At 47.6% G+C, this 23,180-nt stretch overlaps 1 protein-coding gene across 1 annotated transcript in view; it reads right to left on the bottom strand.

Moving 5' to 3' along the window:
- LOC142365548 (E3 ubiquitin-protein ligase RNF38-like) overlaps positions 1-23,180 on the bottom strand; it is a 255,509-nt gene that overhangs the window by 54,193 nt on the left and 178,136 nt on the right. Inside the window, exons 4-5 of the mRNA XM_075446404.1 lie at positions 16,532-16,745; positions 6,870-7,037 (exon numbers count right to left, since the gene is read on the bottom strand). Coding sequence (XP_075302519.1) covers positions 6,870-7,037; positions 16,532-16,745 — 382 coding nt within the window. The remainder of the gene's footprint in view (positions 1-6,869; positions 7,038-16,531; positions 16,746-23,180) is intronic.

Genomic DNA, 23,180 nt, shown 5'->3' with positions numbered 1-23,180 from the left:
TGCTGCCGCTGCCTCAGGGAGGGCAGGGTGCAGCTCCACCAGTCGATCTCCCTCTCACACTCCCGGATACTCCTCAGCCTCTCCACTTCCTCTTTCAGCTCTGCCACCAGGCTGAGCAGGTCATTCACCTGCTCGCACCGAACACAGCAGTTGTCTCTGCTGTCCTGCGGTACGAGCGCCAGGCTCAGGCACTCCCTGCAGCCAGAGACCTGGACAGCTGTGTCCTTGCGTGGGGCCTCCGTCTGGGTCCCCACACTCCTTCGAGCCACAGCTTTACCACGGGTGGTAACCATGGCTAGAATATCTCCTGGAAGAGCGATGCCCACTACTTGAGTTGCCAGAAGGGGCGGCTGCACCCTGCCAGTCGCCTTCCCCGCTCGCCCTGCCTGCGCAAACTGCTGCGCCGCTCCCGGGCTGCTGCGCCGCCTCTGTTTGCCGGCTCTGTTCGCCCGCGCTCCCTGGGAGCTGCTCTTATCCGTGAGGGGGTTTGGCTGCTGTCACACTCGACTCCGCCCCCGCTGAGTCAGAGCTGCTGCTCGTTGGCACTTCCCGCTTTCCCGCTGAGGGGGGGGGGCTGGGGTCTCCTCTCTCTCTCTCTCTCTCTCTCTCTCTCTCTCTCTCTCTCTCTCTCTCTCTCTCTCTCTCTCTCTCTCTCTCTCTCTCGGCGCTTTTTGCCGCCTCGCCGCTGCGGTTTTGCCACCGGAGAAAGGGTCCCTCGGCGCGAGCCTCTGCTCCAGACCCCTTCACCTTCAGTAGCTTCGCCGAAATGGTCGAAATGGCGGGCACACCGGCTTTTAAACTGCCGCTGTCACACTCGACTCCGCCCCCGCCGAGTCAGAGCTGCTGCTCGTTGGCACTTCCCGCTTTCCCGCTGAGGGGGGGGGCTGGGGTCTCCTCTCTCTCTCTCTCTCTCTCGGCGCTTTTTGCCGCCTCGCCGCTGCGGTTTTGCCACCGGAGAAAGGGTCCCTCGGCGCGAGCCTCTGCTCCAGAACCCTTCACCTTCAGTAGCTTCGCCGAAATCGAATGCCTCTCAGAGGAGAAAAGGGAAAAAGTGTAATTCTTAATTGTCTCCATGTGATGGTTCCTGAAGTATAGGGAAGGCATCAGTGCAGGGCGCAAATACTAGATTAGGCTCAAGGCCAGTGCTTTGATCATAATTATCTGATCTGGTTTCGGCTGGGATAGAGTTAATTTTCTTCCCAGTAGCTGCTGTGTTTTAGATTTAGTATGAGAAGAATGTTGATAATACACTGATGTTTTTAGTTGTTGCTAAGAAATCAAGGACTTTTTTCAGTTTCTGATGTCCAGCTAATGAGCAGGTGTACAAAGAGATGGGAGGGAACATAGCCAGGCAGCTAACCAAAGCTGGACAATGGAAATATTCCATACTATAGACACCATGCTCAGTATGTAAATGGGGGTTGGCCGGGGGGCAGGAATCTGCGAGATCCGTGATCGCTGCTCGGGATGGCAATCAATCACCAGGTGGTGAGAAATTGTATTGTGCATTACTTGTTTTGTATATTTGTTATTATTATTTTTGTTGTTGTGATCTCTTCCTTTTACTGTCCTATTAAACTGTTTTATTTCAACCCATGAGTTTTATTTTTTGTCCATTCTCCTGCCCATTCCACTCCTCTCTTCCCCCCGGGGAGGAGTGAGTGAGTGGCTGCGTGGTCCTAGTTGCCAGCTGGGGCTAAACCACAACATTCTCCGAGGCAAAACACCACCAAGTGCTACACAGCACAGCAAACTGAAGAAACCAAAACCAGCCTTTAATAATTTCTCAAATTTAATGTACAGCAAAAAAAGGGAGCAAGGCAAGGATCAGATAGACCAGTGTTGAGGACAGATAAGTCAAGATCACAACCAGCACCTGTTGAACAGATATAATAATCATAATTTCCCTCCAATACACTCTGGTCAAATCTGTTATTATCTCAAACCCTTCAAGCACCACGTTGGGTGCCAAAAAAGACTGCTGTGATTTAACCTCAGTAGGCAGCTAAACACCAAACAGCCACTCACTCACTCCCTTCCCCCCACTGGTATGGGGAAGAGAATCAGAAGGGTAAAAGTGTGAAAACTCATGGGTTGAGATAAATACAGTTTAACAGGTAAAACAAAAGCTGTGCACACAGTGGTCTGAAATGCAGGGTCTGTACTCTGCTTCCAGCCTTCCTCACTCCCCTCAGGATCTTGAGCTCCACTCAAGTCAAGGCTGTCACTGACTGCCACATTCTCAATTAGTTCTTCATTGTTCATGAGCAGCAGATCCAGTTGTGCATCCCCTAAGTTGGCCCATCCAACATCTGTGTTAAGAAGTTTTCATCATCGTTCACCCCCCACAACACCCTCCAGAGGCCTCCTAGACTATTTCTGTCCCATTGTTGCCCTTACAGCAGACCACAGAATCACAGAATCACAGAACGGTAGGGGTTGGAAGGGACCTCTGGGTATCATCTAGTACAACCCCCCTGCCAGAGCAGGTTCACCTAGATGTCAGGGAGTTTCAAGTCCCTCATAAGAATCAGAGTCTGTAATCTGGAGACTTCCTCAGTTTGCTTAAAGAAGGTCTTGTCCCGTTCTTGATCAGGTGGTCTGTAACAAGCTCACATCATGTTATCACCCCTTACTAGTCTCTTCTCATTTCCTGACCCACAAGCTCTGAAACAGTCACCCGTTCCATAGAAGAGCTCTATATGCTTGAGATAGACACTCCTTCATGTAAGGGGCAATCCCCTCTGCCTCCTTGCCTGTCTTTCACAATGAGCTGTTAGCTGTAGATGTACCATTTTATAAGACCATTTCCAGATAAAAGCTCTAGGTGAAATTCCTAATAGTACTTGATGAACTTTGAAAGTCCTTTCCTGTAAGCATCTGAATGTATGTGGAACAGCTGCTAATGGATAAGGTAAGAGACCAGATCATAAACCAGCATCCGTTTTGAGTCAAAAATGCATGAGAATATGGAATAATTCTATGAAGGGAGCAGGAAAGCAATATGTTTACCAGCTCTAAAGCTTAGAATCATAGAACTGTAGAATCATCAAATCATAGAATCATAGAATCATAGAATGCTTTGGGTTGGAAGGGACCATTGGAGGTCATTGTCCTGGGTTCAGCCAGGACAAGGTTAATTTTCACCAGAATCCAGGAAGGGACACAGCCGGGCGGGCTGACCCAACCTGGCCAAACAGAGCAGGGTATTCCACACCACGTGCCGTCATGCTGGGTTCCGGTGGAGGGGGCTGGGCGGCGGGAACTCACTTGCGGCTCGGGAGCGTGCGGCGGTGGTCCGGGAGAGAGGGGCTCTGTTCTGCGGGCTCTGTTCTGCGGGTTTGTTTTGTGTATTCCCCTTTTCTGTATCGTTGTTGTTACTGTTCCCTTTGTTTGCTGTTCTGTTAAACTGCCCTTATCCCGACCCACTGGTTTCTGCCTGTTTCCTTCCATTCTCCTCCGCACCCCGGCGGGGGGAGGGGCAGCTGCGTGGCGCTTTTGTTGCCAGCCACAGCCAAACCATAACAGTCATCTAGCCCAAACCCCCTGCAGTGAGCAGGGACAACTTTATCTAGATGTCAACTAAGTTAAGTTGAGAGGGGGGCCAGCAAAACCACCACCATGGACTTCTGGAGGGCAGACTTTGGCCTGTTCAGGACACAGCTTGAGAGAGTCCCCTGGGAGAGAGTCCTGAAGGGCAAAGGGGTCCAGGAAGGCTGGATATTCTTCAAGGAGGAAGTCTTAAAGGCACAGGAGCAGGCTGTCCCCATGTGCCGCAAGACGAACCGGCGGGGAAGACGACCGGCCTGGCTGAATAGGGAGCTCTTGCTAGGACTCAGGAAAAAAAGTAGGGTCTACTACCTATGGAAGAAAGGGCAGGTGACTCAAGAGGGTCTCGTTAGGTCATGCAGAGAGGAAATTAGAAAGGCAAAAGCCCAGCTAGAACTCAGGCTGGCCACTGTTGTAAGGGACAACAAAAAATGTTTTTACAAATACATTAAGAACGAAAAGAGGGCCAAGGAGAATCTCCATCCCTTATTGGATACGGGGGTGGGGAATATTGCCAACAAGGATGAGGAAGAGGCTGAGGTACTTAATGCCTTCTTTGCCTCAGTCATTAATAGTCATACCAGTTATTCCCATGATAGTCAGCCCCCAGTGCTGGAAGATAGAGATGGAGAGCAGAATAAACCTCCCATAAACCAGGAGGAAGCAGTTAATGACCTACTATGCCACCTGGACACTCACAAGTCTATGGGGCCGGATGGGATCCACCTAAGAGTGCTGAGGGAACTGGCGGAGGAGCTGGCCAAGCCACTCTCCATCATCTATCAGCAGTCCTGGCTAACAGGGGAGGTCCCAGATGCCTGGAGGGTAGCCAATGTAACACTCATCTACAAGAAGGGCCGGAAGGAGGATCCCGGGAACTACAGGCCTGTCAGCCTGACCTCGGTGCCGGGCAAGATTATGGAGCAGTTCGTCTTGAGTGTGCTCACCGGGCATGTGAAAGACAACCAGGGGATCAGGCCCAGCCAGCATGGGTTCATGAAAGGCAGGTCCTGCTTGTCCAACCTGATCTCCTTCTACAGCCAGGTGTCCCGCCTAGTGGATGAGGGAAAGGCTGTGGATGTCATCTACCTGTACTTCAGTAAGGCCTTTGACACTGTTCCCCACAGCATCCTCCTGGAGAAACTAGCTGCCCATGGTTTGGATAGTTGTACTCTTTGCTGGATAAAAAACTGGCTGAATGGCTGAGCCCAGAGAGTGGTGGTGAACGGAGTTAAATCCAGCTGGCAGCAGGTCACGAGTGGTGTTCCCCAGGGCTCAGTTTTGGGGCTGGTCTTGTTTAACATCTTTATCAATGATCTGGATGAGGGGATTGAGTGCTCCCTCAGGAAGTTTGCAGATGACACCGAGCTGGGTGGGAGTGTCGATCTGCTTGAGGGTAGGAAGGCTCTTGCAGAGGGATCTGGACCATCTGGACTGATGGGCTGAGGCCAACTGTATGAGTTTCAACAAGGCCAAATGCCGGGTCCTGCATTTCAGTCACAACAACCCCATGTAACGCTACACGCTTGGGGAAGAGTGGCTGGAAAGCTGCCTGGCAGAAAAGGATCTTGGGGTGTTGATCAACAGCCAGCTGAACGTGAGCCAGCAGTGTGCCCAGGTGGCCAAGAAGGCCAACAGCATCCTGGCAACGAGGCTAGTGAGGGGTCTAGAGAACAAGTCTTATGAGGAGCGGCTGAGGGAGCTGGGGCTGTTTATTCTGGAGAAGAGGAGGCTGAGGTGGGATCTTACTGCTCTCTACAACTACCTGAAAGGAGGCTGTAGTGAGGCAGGTGTTGGTCTTTTCTAGGTAACTAGTGATAGGACAAGAGGTAATGGCTTCAAGTTGCATCAGGGGAGGTTTAGATTAGATATTAGGAAAAATTTCTTCACTGAAAGAGTGGTCAGGCACTGGAATAGGCTGCCCAGGGAGGTGGTTGAGTCCCCGTCCCTGGAGGTGTTTATAAAACTTGCTGAGGGTGCACTCGATCATGCTATGTCATTGATGAAAATATTAAACAGCACTGGTCCCAGTACGGACCCCTGAGGGACATCACTTGTCACCGATCTCCATCTGCACATCGAGCCATTGACCACTACCTTCTGGCTGAAACCTTCCAACCAATTCCCTAGCCACCAAACAGTCCACCCATCAAATCCATTTTTCTCCAATTTAGAGAAAAGGATGTTGTGGGAGACTGTGTCGAAGGCTTTACAGAAGTCCAGATAGATGACATCCATAGCTCTTCCCTTGTCCACTGATGCAGTCACTCCATCATAGAAGGCTACTAGGTTGGTGTAATCAATGGCCTTGCTGGACTTGTCGAATGCAAGACAAAGGACAAACGGACTGAGGCATCAAGAGCCGAAGAAATAACAAAGGAAGTAAATAACTGCCGCTTATCTTATCAGACAAAAGTAAGGGGGGATAGCCCATCACTGTAAACCCAGTGACCTGTGGGGCGCTGCGGAGGCTGCGCAGCCAGAGATTGCTTCAGAGATTGCTTTGGACAAAGCACAGATGGCCCCCGAATGCACATACCAAGATGCCTGCTCCGAAGGCGTGTCACACTGCTGAGTCCCGCTTGTGACGACACGACATTCCATGCCAAGAGCCAATCGATACACAATAATTGACTTAGTCCCACCTCGCAAAAAGATTTCCAAACATATGAAAATTGGCACTTGAAAACTCTCTTTGGGGAGGAGGAGCCAAGCGAGAATTTCACCTGACGGACGGGTTGACGGGCCTGAACCTCTCTTCCCCCCCCAAGAAGGGACGCCTTTTTGGTAAGAGTCGCGCCTCTGACTTTGTCAGACATATCCCCGGGAACACATTGTTAACTAAAGCGCTAAACTATTACTTTGAGCTCAACTTTTGTAGACAGTGAATTTATCAACGGCAATTCCGAATCTGTGATAACTGTCGCTTGAATAAATTACCTATTGTTTCAACTTTGCGAAACTGTTTCAGTGAAAGTCCTTGGAAGGGCTCTGGCAGGCTAGTTGAATATCAGACTCCCCTTACCCCCCCCTTTAACGCGACAGTTGGTCAGGCAGGACTTGCCCTTGGTGAAGCCATGCTGGCTGTCTCGAATCACCTCCGTGTCCTTCATGTGCCTTAGCATAGCTTCTAGGAGGATCTGTTCCATGATAGCTTGCACTATTATATATACCATGTTATATATACCATTACAATTTACCTCAGGAAATAATGATTTTAATTTTACATTAGGGAAAGTTGTATGAGAAGTGAAACTCCAGACTTTCCACCTTCTAAGTCTAAAAGTCCATCGTCAATATGACTCGAGAACCTTACTTACTTGAGGAGGCACACTATGGATCGGAAAGTGCTGTCCACTGAATACCACAGAACAACCTGGGACCTGTTGTGTACTGCAGGGTGGTATGTGCTGGGCTGTACAAAGTGGAATTCCATGTGGCGTCACTGTTGTCACCGTGTATGAGACGGGGACTGCACCCTGACAGATCTGCAGCAAAAACACAAGTGTATGAAGTAAGCTGTTACAAGGGCTTTGGACAGTTATGGCATGGCATAGAAAACAAGCTTTCACCGAACATAACAAAAAAGTATTTTTTACTCTGAAGATGTTAAAGAAGACAAATAACTGTAATACCTCTCCTTTACAAAAAAAAAAAAAAAAAAAAATCTTCTCATTGGAGTATCATTCTTCTCTCAGTGCTTTTAGGACAAGGCTAGGAGGGAGCTCTCAAGATGTTAAGTCCTCCAAGGCACCATTAGAGGCACTCAAAAGCATCTCAAATTCAGCAAAACTGCCCCTCCCACACACTAAGGTTAGTTCTTAGAGAAAATAGGCAGTAGTAACTCCTACGTAAAAGCCAGTCAGAAAAAGGGGGGGAAAAAACACCCTACAAGTAACCAAAGAATCTCTTCAACTCATCCTTGCAGAGTGATTAAATGTTAACCCAGAGACATATATCTTTGAAGAAAAGGAACTTCAGACAGATTTTCTTTCCTGTAAAGAAATTGATCTCTGAATACCTACTCAGGGCAACACTCCAGGGATGTGTCTTAACATGATTAATAACAGTAGTTGAAATCAAAGATTAATTTAAAAGCTGAAAAAGACAAGGTTACATATTCATAAACATGCCTCAGAGACAATATCCACCTAATATCTATAAACATAGTAGAGAACATGATGGCTTACAGGTTTTTTTAGTTAGCAATATTCACTTAGAAATCACTCATTAATCTAAGGGTAGAAGATACTCTGGACCCAGACACTACTCAGTTCCTACATCAGGAATCTAGTAAAAACTGCAAAGAATCATAGGTAGGGAAGGTAGATCCATAGAAAGCAATTATTTTGAAGAATCTTCCTTCACAACCTACTAAAATGGAATCCACCCTTGGAAAACGAACAAGCGAGAACAGCTCATCACAAAGGTGAGAATAAGAAAATTGAAGAGAGCTAACCTACTGAACTGGCCATGAGATGCAGAGGCCGAAAGAGGAACACCACACAAATGACAGAATAAAACTTCAAATCTCAAAACTGCACATATTCAGGAAAAAAGCCACTCAGCAGAAACAATGACTTTGACCTAATTCCAGTTAAGGTATCAATGCAAATATTTTGTATGTGAGCTATCAGAGAGTTTTTAATGCCATAACTATTGGATGATTGAGAGCAGTGCCAGACATGATTCAGGAGAGGTTACCACCGCTCTCAGTGCAGAAAGAATAATAATAATAAAAAAAGACAAAGTGGTTCACTCTCTAGAACAGTCTGTGCAAAGCACCATCATGGAAGACCCATAGTAACTCTGAAAACACTGACACCTGGTTGTGGATGGTGCTTGGAAGGTAGTGACAGCATCACAGAACACTCATTTCTCAAGATGATGCTGTAAGTCTGATGACCCAAAGACAAACACAAATTGTATTTTTATTTTGAGATACTTCAATAACTCAGTTGTTCAGATACACGTGAAGGCTGTGACACGGCCAGAAAGACTATTAGCTTTAATCTATGTGCTCTGCTCCGGGTGCAGACATGTCCTTACTGAGCAGAGCTCTGCACAGAAAATACATCAGTGATTTGCTGTTCTACTGAATGCAAGTCACTGTATAAGCTGTGCTGTAAGAATTGCATTTTAGGACAGGCAGTTTGTGACCTGGATATAGAATCATAGAATCATTTAGGTTTGAAAAGACCTTTAAGATCATTGACTCCAACCATAAACCTAACACTGCCATGTCCACCAGTAAACCATGTCCCTAAGTGCCACATCTACAGGTCTTTTAAATGTCTCCAGGATGGTGACTCCACCAATTCCCCGGGGCAGCCTGTTCCAGTGCTTGATAACCCTTTTGGTGGTGAAATTTTTCCTAATAGCCAGTCTAATCTTCCCCTGGTGCAACTTGAGGCCATTTCCTCTCGTCCTATCACTTGCTACTTGGGAAAAGAGACCGACACCCACCTTGCTACAACCTCCTTTCAGGTAGTTGTAGAGAGCAATAAGGTCTCCCCTCAACCTCCTTTTCTCCAGACTAAACAACCCCAGTTCCCTCAGCCGCTCCTCATGTGTGAGGGATTTTAGATGATTGTCCGTGTTGGGCCACTATGGAAAACTACAAGCTGAACACAGCTGTGAGAACGCAACCTTGAAGAAGGGAACTGGGAGGATTGTTATCGAGCAATATGTTGTTGCAATCCAAAAACCACTGTTAGCCAGCAGAACACATACTTGACAGGCCTTGCTGCGCGTGCAGGCCATGAGTGCAGAAACATCTAGTCAGTACTTTTCCATTGAATCTGCTGAGGGGATAAAAAGGGGCGGCTCAAAACGGAGAGAGAGAGAGAATATGGAGCACAATACAAACTACAGGGGAGGCCCTGAAGGTGCTGCGCCTACCTCTCTTCTCTGCGATGACCCCGCTAATGGTCACCTTCCTGCTCAGTGGCGTCTCGGACGTAGTTGGGTTGGTAAGACTCTCATAAAAAGGGAACAATATGCTAGTAACTGCTTATGCAAGGCTATAATTGAGCAATAAATACTGTTGTGCTTTTTAAATATCATGTGTTGGGTGAATTTGTGCATATGAATCCTGCGAACCAGTTACACCTCATAAGACTTGTTCTCTAGACCCTTTATCAGCCTTGTTGCCCTTCTCTAGACACGCTCCAGCACCTCAATGTCTTTCTTGTAGTGAGGGGCCCAAAACGGAACACAGTATTTGAGGTGTGGTATTACCACTGCCGAGTACAAAGGGACAATGACTTCCCTAGTCCTGCTGGCCACTATTTCTGATACAAGCCAAGATGCCATTGGCCTTCTTGGCCACCTGGGCACACTGCTGGCTCATATTCAGCTGACTGTCGATCAACACCTCCAGTTCCCTTTCCGCCAGGCAGCTTTCCAGCCACTCTTCCCCAAGCCTGTAGCGTTCCATGGGGTTGTTGGGACTCAAGTGCAGGACCCGTCACTTAGCCTTGTTGAATCTGACACAATTGGCCTTGGCTCATCAATTCAGCTTGTCCAGATCCCTCTGCAGAGCCTTCCTACCCTCAGGCAGATCGACACTCCTGCCCAGCTTGGTGTCGTCTGCAAACTTGCTGAACTGGTCCCACTACTGAGCCCAGGGGAACACCACTTGTGACTGGCCGTCAACTGGATTTAACTCCATTCACCACCACTCTTGGGCGCAGCCATTCAGCCAGTTTCTTACCCAGCGAAGTGTACACCCATCCAAGCCATGCGCAGCCAGTTTCTCCAGGAGGACGCTGTGGGAAACAGTGTCAAAGTCTTTACTAAAGTCCAGGTAGGCAACATCCACAGCCTTTCCCTCATCCACTAAGCGGGTCACCTTGTCATAGAAGGAGGTCAGGCTAGTCAAGCAGGACCTGCCTTTCTTAAACCAATGCTGGCTGGGCCTGATCCTCTGGTTGTCCTGTATGTGCCACATGATGGCACTCAAAATGATCGCCATAACCTTCCCTGGCACCGAGGTCAGGCTGACAGGCCTGTAGTTCCCAGGATCCTCCTTCCGGCCCTTCTTGTAGATGGGTGTTACATTTGCTATCCTCCAGTCAACTGGGACCTCCCCTGTTACCCAGGACTGCTGATAAATGATTGAAAGTAGATTGGTGAGTACTTCCACCAGCTACTTCAGTACCCTTGGATGGATGCCATCCAGCCCCATAGTCTTGTGTGTGTCTAAGCGGTGTAGCAAGTTGCTAACCATTTCCCCCCTGGTGTCATGTAGACTGACCTATGATCAAAAAACTCAGAATTCTGCCAGTGACACCAGTTTCAGAGCCAGATATTGATCTGCTGGGTCTGCCTGTTCCTTCCCTCATTATTCCCTGCAAGTGGAAGGACAGAGGAAAACCCTGCTTGTGCTCCTTATGCCTTAACCAGTCATCCCAGGGCCCTGAAGTCTTTCTTGATTGCCCTCCGATTTTTTTTTGCAAGTTCATCGCTGCCTACTGGAAAAAACATTGATGGATAATAATCCAAGGGCCATACTAGGGTAGGAAGCTTTCTCTTTGCATCTTTAACCCGGTCCTCAGGGAGGCCAGCAGACTTCCCTAAGAAGTGAGTCCAATCTGCGTATTGGAACTTCTGTTCCCCACAGAAAAAAAACTTCTATGACAGTAACTTATCCCTTTTTCTTTATGGAAGTGGTTTCGACGCAGGGCAAAACCTTGAATTACCCTTGGTGACAACTCTAAGCTAGATGGAGCATCGGACTCATCATTGTTCAGTTCTACTTGAAGGGTGGAACCCACTATGATTTTGGATTCAGGGATACCGAGGCTCTGAGGCCCACTATACTGTACTGAAAAAGAGATTCCGGCAGCATATGAAGGAATTTGAGCTGCTTCAGAAGTGGTCGGCACTGAAGCACAGCTCCTCCTAGCACCACGATTGCCAGTCCTAGACTGGATGTTCAAAGAGAGGGTCCCCTCTATGCATCATGCCACCGATGCTACGTGGAGTAAGTGGGTCGCGCTGATCACACAGCGGGCCCGAATGGGAAACCCCAGTCGCCCAGGAATTCTGGAGGTAATCATGGACTGGCCAGAAGGCAAAGATTTTGGAGCATCGCCAGAGGAGGAGGTGACATGTGCTGAAGAGATCCCACTGTATAACAAGCTGCCAGAAAATGAGAAACAGTATGCCCTGTTCACGGATGGGTCCTGTCGCATTGTGGGGAGGCAGTGGAGGTGGAAGGCTGCTGTATGGAGACCTACACAACAAGTCGTGGAAACTGCTGAAGGAGAAAGTGAGTCCAGCCAATTTACAGAGGTGAAAGCCATCCAGCTGGCTTTAGACATTGCTGATCAAGAAAAGTGGCCAGTGCTCTATTTCTACACTGCCTCATGGATGGTGGCAAATGCCCTGTGGAGATGGTTACAGAAATGGAAGAAGAACAACTGGCAGCACAGAGGCAAACCCATCTGGGCTGCCCCATTGTGGCAAGATATTGCTGCCCGTCTGGAGCAGCTGGTTGTAAAAGTCTGTCACGTGGACGCCCACGTCCCTAAGAGTCGGGCCACTGAAGAACAGCAAAACAACCACCAGGTGGATCAGGCTGCCAAGATTGAAGTGGCTCAGGTGGATCTGGGCTGGCAACAGAAGGGTGAACTCTTTATAGCTCGGTGGGCCCATGACACCTCAGGCCACCAAGGAAGAGACGCGACATACCGATGGGCTTGTGACCGAGGGGTGGACTTCACCATGGACACCATCGCACAGGTCATCCATGAATGTGAAACATGCGCTGCAATCAAGCAAGCCAAGCGGGTAAAGCCTCAGTGGTATGGAGGACGATGGCTAAAATATAAATATGGGGAGGCTTGGCAGGTTGACTACATCACACTGCCACAAACCCACCAAGGCAAGCGCTATGTGCTCACAATGGTGGAGGCCACCACCGGATGGCTGGAAACCTACCCTGTGCCCCATGCCACCACCTGGAACACTATTATGGTCCTTAAAAAGCAAGTCCTATGGAGACATGGCCCCCCCGAAAGAACTGAGTCAGACAATGGGACTCATTTTTGTAACAACCTCATAGACACCTGGGCCCAGGAGCATGGCACTGAATGGTTGTATCACATCCCCTGTCATGCACCAGCCTCGGGGAAAATTGAAAGGTACAATGGACTGCTAAAAACTACTCTTAAAGCAATGGGAGGGTGGGACCTTCAGACACTGGGATACTCATTTAGCAAAGGCCACCTGGTTGGTTAACACCAGAGGATCCACCAACTGGGCTGGCCCTGCGCAATCAAAACTTCCACATCCTGTAGAAGGGGATAAAGTCCTTGTAGTGTACATGCGGAATATGTTAGGGAAGACAGTCTGGGTTAGTCCCGCCTCAGGCATAGGCAAACCCATCCATGGTGCACATTGTGGGTGATACGGAGGGATGGGGAAGTCCGATGTATACCTCATGGGGATTTGATTTTGGGTGAGAATAGTCAATAAATGAATTGTATGATGTTAACTGCTAAATGACCCTGTCACTGTCTGTCATCACTACTATAGTTGCTATATGCCATAGCAAAGGTATTACAGTAAGAATCATGCAAATTAATGAAGGATGAACTTTGACAAATCTAAGCAAAGTGCAGAGGTGATGGGACTAGACCTGGCATCAGTAACTGGTGTCCAACCACTTCCTTGGGTTCGACATCTTCAACATGCAGACTGTGGGCATGGGCCATGCCAGATATACCAGTCGCGAGCTCCAGATGCAGCATGCAACCATCCGAAACCACACGTCATCTCTCCTGCCCTGAAGGACTGTTATGACAGATGGAGCCCAAAGTTATGGATTAAATGAACTCAACAGACATTTTAGAGGCATGATACATAGACTAAGGCAATTATATCTCTGTGTGTGTATATATGCATATATATACACAGACACACATTTGTATATGTAAAAGACAGGAAAAGTAATGCTGATTTATTGGAAAGTGTGGGACCAGGGCATGACATAGAATAAGGGGTGAATAATGTCCTGGGTTCAGCTGAGATAGGGTTTATTTTCACAGGAAGCCAGGAGGGCTGACCTAAACCAGACAATCAAACGGGATATTTGATACTATGTGACGTCATACTCGATAAATATCGGTATAAATATCATGCTCGACAAATATAAATGTAAATAGTGGGGGAACTGGCTAGGGGAGCGTAATTTTGCTACTCAGGAGCAAGCTGAGCATCGAGTGGTGAGAATATTTCACTCTGTGTATTCTTTTTATCAGTATTGTTGTTGCTATTTTCTTCTTCCTTTGCTGTTCTGTTAAACTGTCTTTGTTCCAACCCATGAGTTTTTGCCTTTTTCTTCTGATTCTCCTTCCCATCCCATCGGGGGGGGGGAGTGAGAGAGCTACCGTGTGATTCTTTGTTTCTGGCACCATGACAGTGGGTTAGTACCAGAGGAGATGCACCTGCTGCGCTTGGCAGGAACTTGTCACCATTGTCCTCTATCCCTTAAGTCACCATGTTCAGCCAGGTAGAGAGAGGATAGGGAGTCCTCTGTACCATGCATTCTGTCTGCCTGACAGGCCTGTCCCTGAGAAGGTAGGGTGTGATTCCAGTAATCTATCTATCTCTCAGGCTCCGTGATACTCCTCAACCTACTCACCTCCTCCCAGAGCTCTGTCACCAAGCTGAGGTGTTTCTCTACCTGGGCACACCTCCACAGGTATACTCACTACTGCTGTCTGGTACTAGCCTAAGGGCAGGGCACACCCTGTAGCCTGACAACTGGATAGCAGCATGACCCCATCGGAGCTCTGTCTGGGAAGCTGCGTCAGTCATGGCAGGTGCAGAGTTTAGAGATGTCATAGCCTTCTGCCAGGTAGATACCATTTCTCCATGATCGAGCTGACAGAGCACCCTTCTGCATGAACTGCCGTGCAAACTGCCACACCACGCCCTTGCTGTTGCGCCATGCCCTGGTTGCTAGCGCTCCTGGGGGAGGGTGGGGGGAGGAGGGGCTTGGCCTCCATTGCTCCTGGCCCCACCCGGGACTTGTTAGCAACTGTCACGAGCTGCGGTCTTCTGTCGGGTCTCTTGGCTCCCCTTGAGGTTTCTCTGGTTCAGGAAACCCCCCCTGTACACCACACTAGAACACTCCACTGCAGATTGTGCCAGTAATAGAAGGGATCATAAGAAACATGAAACTTTAACAAAGTAACTTTAATTATATTTTCTAGTTGTTAATAGTTTTTATTATTGCATTTTTTTATTCTTGCATGCATAATAATCCAATGTTGTAACTGCTGAGAACTGTAGTGTGTAAGCTACAAGCCCTCAAAAGAAAAGAAGGGATTGATACCTGTGAATGTAGAGAATGTAACAGATGTAGTGGATGTAGATAGAATTATAACTTCAGGTCGTCAGAATCATTGCACACAGATTAATTAAAACCAAAGCAAGTCTTGGTTCTTTGTGAATAATTGGGACGGTTGTAAGATAAGAGACTCCAGAATAATCCCACTTAGACAGCTTGGCCTTGGGAGAGCAAATGCACAGAACCATGAAGATAAGGATGCACCAAGATGACAACAAAATCAGAACAAAACAACCTGGAAGGACACAGTACACATAATCTCAGAACTGAGTTTGTGTGGAAACAAAGGTCAACCAGCGGACATCGTGATGAAGAGTACGAGCCTTCATCTGAAGACCCCCGACAACCATCCGGAAGCACCAACAGACATGCGTGAAAGACATTAACATATGCTAATTAGTTCTCAGAAGAACCAAGAATATGCTAAGCATTTCTTGGAAATATAATGAATATGTATGTTGTGATTGTATTTAACCTGAAATGAAAAGGGTGTTTGGCGTGCATGTTTGGAGGAGAGATCCCCCATGTGCCCAGTGCCATTATAAAGGATACCTGCTTAACAATATACATTGTACTGTTGAGTTATTACCGGATCTTCAAATCACCAATACCAGAGTTGCTTGCCTCAGTGCCTGAGTGCTAGTTTCGGTTCCATGGGTTTAAATCTCCTGACGTTGCTCCTGGCCCTGCCCATGTCTCATAAGCCGCTGTCATGTGAGCTGTGGTCTCCTGGTGGGTCTCTTGGCTTCCCCTGAGGTTCCCCAGTTCAGGAAACTCCCCTCTACACCGCACTAGAATGACCAGCTCTGTCCCCAGTTAATGAACGTAACTGCATAGCAACAAACACACTTGGGCTGCAGTCTACTGATTTGAACCAGAAAAGACTATACCAAGAGGACAATTTCCTTTAAAGAGTCTCTATTATGGAATCCTACTCCTCTTCCTGTCTCAGGGAAGATCTAACTTGTTTTTCTGGACTAACTGCAATGTCGTTTTCTCATGCCATTTAAGGAGCTGGTTGAGGCTAGAATGAGTAATTTAGTGATGAGATGATATTACCCTGAGTTCATAGAATCATAGAATTGTTCAGGTTGCAAAAGACCTTTAAGATCATCAAGTCCAACTGTTGTGAGTTTTACTGTTGTGTAGGCAGTCAGTTACATGCATTGTGAATTCTATTTTTAAAGAATATATTTAAACTATGTAAAGCACTTTAAGCTAAGGAGAGGTACTTCATATGCAATGAACTAAAATACATACCCTACATATCTTTAAATTAACTTCAGAAGCAGAAGAGTCACATTTCATAGGTGCGATGCAGAGATCTTCAGGACTGTGCCAACACACACTGACAGACTGTTGACTTTCACTCTTCTCTGTTACAGTCTAGATTTTTTTTTCCTTAAGTAACAAATATATTGTTCTTTTCACTGAATGCTGCAGCTCTCTATACACTGATACTACTCAGAAGAAAAAAAGAGAAAAAACGCTCTACAAAAGGACTAATAGGAGTCAGTGTTATGTGACTAATTTGTCAAGGAGAGTTCACTCATTTGCTCTCTTCGGAGAGGAATACACAGAGTTTAAGACTTTTGCATCTATGTTCTCAACACACTCTACCTGATCATGAATGTCAACCATCACTGTATTCTGCTGTGGCGGATGAGCAGCTGGGTGCAACATATGATGGGATATATTTGGAGGGTTAAAGGCTTGGGGCTCTTCTATTACTTGCTGCTGTTCATAGGAGAGATGGTGATAGTTTACGTCTTGATTGACAGAATTGTGTTGAGACAGACGATCCCTTCTTGTTCTCTGCCGGTGAACAGGAGGACTAAAAACACATCAAGAAAATGATGAAAAATCACATTAAAAAAAGTTTGTGGCACTTAAAACTAGAAGCACAAAGAACTCAATAGTAAGGATATTTTTACACTGGAAAGTTTGGTAGGCCAGATATGTTAGCTTGTCATACAATCTCTCATTGAGAAAATTTCTGAAAGCCCTAGCATAGATGCTTGTTTCAGCACAAGAGCTTGAGCGTATCTTAATACAAGAAAGGAAACCAGAAGAACCATTTTTATAGAAATATTACCTTCACAAAAATTGTTAAAAAGCTATTTGAGCACTTGATTCACAGAATCACAGCATGGTTGAGGTTGAAAGGGTCCTCTGGAGATCATCTAGTCCCTTAATCACCTTTGTGGCCCTTCACTGGACTCTCTCCAGTATATCCATGACTCTCTCGTACTGGGGAGCCCGGAAGTGGTCAGAGGACTGTTGGGGTCGATGTAGCTTGAGAATTAGCACGACTAGGAGGCTGCTGGTAAAAGACAGCTAAGAATAGCCATTGAGAAAGTTCTGATAGCGCACATGGTGTGGGTTAGCAAAACAAGATGTGTTCAAGGACATGGAGGCAGTCTGTTGCTATTGGCGTTAGCGCATAGTTACCAATTATAAGGGAATGTGGGGCGTGTGAACAGTGTGTGATTTATGTCTGTAGCCTATCCGATGTAAGCGTAATCATGTGTACAGATATGGCAAATGTATATAACTGCACAAGCGGGAGAATAAAGTATTCTGACTGTGTATCTTAGCAATGCGTGTGAGAGTCGTTCCCGTCCTTTCACGGATGCTGAGACCCGGCAGAGGACTCCAGGTGTGGCATCACCATCACTGAGGAGAGGGGAAGGATACCTCCATCAACCTGTGACACCCTGCCACTTGACCGTTTTTAGACCTAGACAGACTGCCAACATCCTTCCCCCTGACACACTCTCCCTTGAACTTAGAAGCATAGGCAGGGTCCTGCCCATATTCCATGCAAAGTTTGAATCTCTCAAATCATACTACCATTGGTGGAGCGCGACGCTCACCCCCATTCTAAAGGCATTTGCATGATTGACTGTTGCTCACAAATGACCTGGACACCAAATGTTCCTAGCAGTCCACCAGAGCCATGCCATCGCTTATAATCACGTTTGCTATTGGTGATCTGGTGAGTCACTGTATGGGTGTGTCATTGTATTGGGTCTGGCTGGGATGGAGTTAACTTTCCCTATAGCAGCCCTTATTTGTAGCTAGAAAGGTGTTGGTAGCACACCAGTGTTTTGGCTACTGCTGAGCAGAGTTCACACAGCTTCAAGGCTGTCTCTCCAACCCCAACTCCCCCAAAGGCCAGTAGGCTGGGAGTGGGTGTGGTCATGGCCTTGCTGGACTTGTCAATGACATGCTTGGACTCAGGCACCAAGAGTCAAAGAGGACCAATTGACTTGTGCTTATCTTATCAGACAGAAGAAAAGGGGGATAGCCCACCATTGTAAATCAAGTAATCTCTGGGACCTGACTGACAGAGGCTGAGCAGCCAGAGGTTGCTTAAACATTTGGCCCCCCTGAGCACATACCAAGATGCCCGCTCCATAGGGCCGAGTCCCGCTTGTGACAACACATCATTCCATGTCAAGAGCCAATTGACACATAATAATTGACTTAGTCCCACTTCGCCAAAAAATTTTCAAACATGTAAAAATTGGCACTTGAAAACTCTCTTTGGGAGGAGGAGCCAAGCAATAACCTTACCTGACGGACGGGTTGACGGGCCTGAATCTCTCTTCCCCCCCTCAGGAAGGGACGCCTTTTTGGTAGGAGTTGCGCCTCTGACTTTCTCAGACGTATCCCCGGGAACACATTATTAACTAAAGTGCTAAACCATTACTTTGAGCTCAACTTTTGTAGACAGTGCATTTATCAACAGCAATCCCAAATCTGTGATACCTGTCGCTTGAATAAATTACCTATTGTTTCAACTTTTCGAAACTGTTTCAGTGAAAGTCCTTGGAAGGGGCACTGACAGGCAAATGTTGACTCTGATAAGTGGCTACATACTTAACCCTTTAGACGTAAACTGTTGACCAAGTCTGGGACTAGGAGTAGATCCAGCCGCACCTAGACTCTCCTCTGAGAGGGGGGGGTCTGCTCTGAACCTCATGACTCAATTGGAGGGCTTTCCTTTTGCCACTTATCAGACTCCTTTACCCCATTTAAGGAGACAGTAGGCAAGAGGCTGAGAGGGGATATAGCCAGGACAGCTGCCCCAAACTGACCAAAGAGCTATTCCATACCATATGTCATTGTGCTTAGCAATAAAAGCTAAGAGAAATCGGGGGGGGGGGCATTCATTATTAAGGCATTTGTCTTCCAAAGCAACTGCTATGCACACTGAGGCCCTACTTCCCAGGAAGTGGCTGGACGTCATCTGCTGATGGGAAGTAGAGAATAATTTGTTTGTTAGTTTCCTTTGCTTCCACACATGACCTTTGCATTTCTTTATTAAACTGCCTTTATGTCAACTCAGGAGTTTTTCATCTGATTTTTCCCATCCTGCTGAGGAGGTGAGTGATAGAGCAGCTTGGTGGGCACCTGGCGGTCAGTCAAGGTTAACTCACCACAGTCGTCGCTCATCTTTCCTGCTGCCTCAAGCTTGGTTTTATAACGTGTTGTCAGACTCCATTACTGTTCAGACCACAACCTGCTGGCAATACTCCTAATGCAGCCCAGGTTAGTATTTGTCTTCTTTAACACAAGGGTGCATTGCTGGCTCATGTTCAACTTGATGTCCACCAGGACCCCCAGGTCCTTTTCTGCTAAACTTCTTTCCAGCTGGGTGGCCCCCAGCGTACTGGTGCATGGGGTTATTCCTCCTCAGGTGCAGGACTTTACACTTCCCCTTCTTGGACTTAAGGTTCAGTAACCCTAAACCCCCATGTTTGCAAAATTTCAGTAGACTTACATATATTTACATTACTTGTGTGCTTCACAAAAATTATCTCTAGAGGCTCCTAACGAGTTGCAACTGTGGTAATATTTCTATTTTACAATGGGTAACTAACATTTAAACTAACTGAGGCTAGCACATCTGATTATTTTGAGTAAGCTTGGGATTTGACAATATACTCATGAGGCACACAATTAATAACCTGTTGTCCTGGGTTCAACCAGGACAGGGTTAATTTTCAGCAGGAGCCAGGGGGGAACAAAGCCAGTCGAGTTGACCCAACCTGGCCAAACAGAGCAGGGTATTCTATACCATGTGCCATCATGCTGAGTTCCGGTGGGGGGGAGGGGGGCAGCGGGAAGTCTCTCGTGGCTGGGGAGCATGCGCGGCAGTGGCTGTCGGTGAGAGTTCTGCATTCTACTGTTTTGTTTTGTGTATTCTCCTTATCTGTATCGTTGTTGTTACTGTTCCCTTTGTTCGCTGTTCTGTTAAACTGCCCTTATCCCGACCCACTGGTTTCTGCCTGTTTCTTTCCATTCTCCTCCGCACCCCGGAAGGGGGAGGGGCAGCCGCGTGGCGCTTTTGTTGCCAGCCGCAGCCAAACTATAACACCTGTCCATAAAAAAAAGTTTGGATGAAGTGACTTCCATGGCATTTCTCATAAATTTTGCAGTAGAACAAACTAAGTAAAGACCATCCCACAGTGCCTTGCTTGATTCCACAACATGCCTCCCAGTCTCCACAAATAAATAAATTATCCATTGCATGTAGAATCATTTAAGTTATATGGGATTTAACACTAACCTGGGTACAGGCTCAGTGAGCCAAACTGGAGGAAAGAAACAGAAAGGGCCTGCAAACACTAGAGTGTATCCTTTCCAACACAGTCTGGAACAGAGTGCAAGATCCTCAGCTTTATTGTCCCTTTTGCTATCATCTATATTTCAGAAGTCGTGGCAGTCAGGCGAAGTCCCCAGTGACTGGAAAACGGGAAACGGTCCCTCACGGGTTTGTACTGGGACCAGTACTATTTATCATAGAATCATAGAATCATAGAATGATAAGGGTTGGAAGGGACCTTAAAGATCATCTGGTTCCAAACCCCCCTGCCATGAGCAGGGACATCTTCCACTAGACCAGGTTGCTCAGAGCTCCATCCAACCTGGCCTTGAACACTGCCAGGGAGGGGGCAGCCACAGCTTCTCTGGGCAACCTGTTTCACCACCTTCACAGTAAAGAATTAATATCTAATTGAAATCTGTCCTCTTTTAGTTTACAGCCGTTTCCCCTTGTCCTATCGCTACACACCTTTGTGAAAAGTCCCTCTCCATCCTTCCTGTAGGCCCCCTTCAGGTACTGGAAGGCTGCTATAAGGTCATCCCGGAGCCTTCTCTTCTCCAGGCCCCAACTCCCTCAGCCTGTCCTCGTAGGAGAGGTACTCCAGCCCTCTGATCATCTTCGTGGCTCTCCTATGGACCTGCTCCAACACATCCATGTCCTTCTTATGTTGGGGGCTCCAGAGCTGGACACAGTACTCCAGGTGGGGTCTCACAAGAGAAGAGTAAAGGGGAAGAATCACCTCCCTTGACCTGCTGGCTACGTTTCTCTTGATGCAGCCCAGGATATGGTTGGCTTTCTGGGCTGCAAGCGCACATTGCCAGCTTGTGTTGAGCTTCTCATCCACCAGTACCCCCAAGTCCTTCTCCTCAGGGCTGCTCTCGAGCTACTCTCCACCCAACCTGTACTTGTGTTTCGGATTGCCCCGAGCCACGTTCAGGACCTTGCACTTGGCCTTGTTGAACTTCATGCGGTTCACGCGGGCCCACCTCTCCAGCCTGTCAAGGTCCCTCTGAATGGCATCCCTTCCATCCAGCGTGTCAACCACACCACACAGCTTGGTGTTGTCGGCAAACTTGCTGAGGGTGCACTCAGTCCCGCTGTCCATGTCGCCAACAAAGATATTAAACAGCACCACCCCCAGTACCGACCCCTGAGGCACACCACTTGTCACTGGTCTCCACCTGGACATCGACCCATTGACTGCAACTCTTTGAGTGTGTCCATCGAGCCAGTTCATTATCCAACGAGTGGTCCATCTGTCAAATCCATGTCCTTCCAATTTAGAGACAAGGACATCATGCGGGACAGTGTCGAATGCCTTGCCCAAGTCCAGGTAGATGATGCCAGTTGCCTGCCCTTTGTCCACCAACGCTGTAACCCCTTCGTAGAAGGACACCAAATTGGTCAGGCACGATTTGCCCTTGGTGAAGCCATGTTTGCTGTCCCCAGTCACCTCCTTGTTATCCATGTGCCTTAGCATGGTTTCAAGGAGGATCTGCTCCACCATCTTGCCAGGCACAGAGGTGAGACTGACAATTTAATATCTTCATCACTGACGTAGACATTGGGATTGAGTATACCCTCAGCAAGTTTGCAGATAAGACCCAGCTGAGTGGTGTGGTTGACACACCTGAGGGATGGGATGCCCTCCAGAGGGAGCTGGACAAGCTCAGGAAGTGGGCCCATGTGAACCTCACGAAGCATAACAAGGGCAAGTGCAAGGTGCTGCACACGGGTTGAAGCAATCCCCAATATCAGTACAGACTGTGGGATGAACGGATTGAGAGCAGCCCTGCCGAGAAGGACTTGGTCATACTGGTGGGTGAAAAATTGGACATGAGCTGGCAATGTGTACTCGCTGCCCAGAAAGCCAATCATTACATCCTGGGCTACTGAAAAAGAAGCGTGGCCAGCAGGTCAAGGGAGGTGAGTCTCCCCCTCCACTCTGCTCTTGTAACATCCCACCTGGAGTCCTGTGTCCAGCTCTGGGGCCATCAGTACAAGAAAGACATGGACCTGTTTGAGCGGGTCCAGAGGAGGGCCAGAAAAATGATCAGAAGGCTGGAACACCTCTCCTGTGAGAACAGGCTGAGGGAGTTGGGGCTGTTCAGCCTGGAGAAGAGAAGGCTCTGTGAGAGACCCGATTGTGGCCTTTCAGTATGTAAAGGGGGCTTATAAGAAAGACGGAGAAAGACTTTTTGCTAGGGCCTGTAGTGAGAGGGCAAGGGGCAATGGTTTTAAACTGAAAGAGGGTAGGTTTAGACTGGACATAAGGAAGAAATTCTTTACTATGAGGGTGGTGAGGCACTGGAACAAGTTGCCCAGAGAAGTTGTGGATGTCCCATCATTGGGAATTGTTCAAGGTCAGGTTGGATGGGGCTTTGAGCAACCTGGTCTAGTGAAAGATGTCCCTCTGCCTGTTGCAGGGGGGTTGGTCTAGATGATCTTTAAAGGTCCTTTCCGATTGAAACCATTCTATGATTCTGTGACTCACAATAACCTTAAAGAATCAAGCTCTGATCCATTAGGGCTTATCAGCTCTGGTTTAGCATCAGTGCTACAAAACATAATCAGACATCTGCAGAACATGTACACAGATGTGTTATAAACTGTGGTCCCCCAATGATCCTATGCTGGGAAGTTAGATTAGCTTAG

This window comes from Opisthocomus hoazin, chromosome W, assembly GCF_030867145.1.
Source record: "Opisthocomus hoazin isolate bOpiHoa1 chromosome W, bOpiHoa1.hap1, whole genome shotgun sequence".
Taxonomy (NCBI): Eukaryota; Metazoa; Chordata; class Aves; order Opisthocomiformes; family Opisthocomidae; genus Opisthocomus; species Opisthocomus hoazin.
Note: the sequence above shows the minus strand (reverse complement) of the source record. Positions and strands in the feature narration are given on the sequence as shown.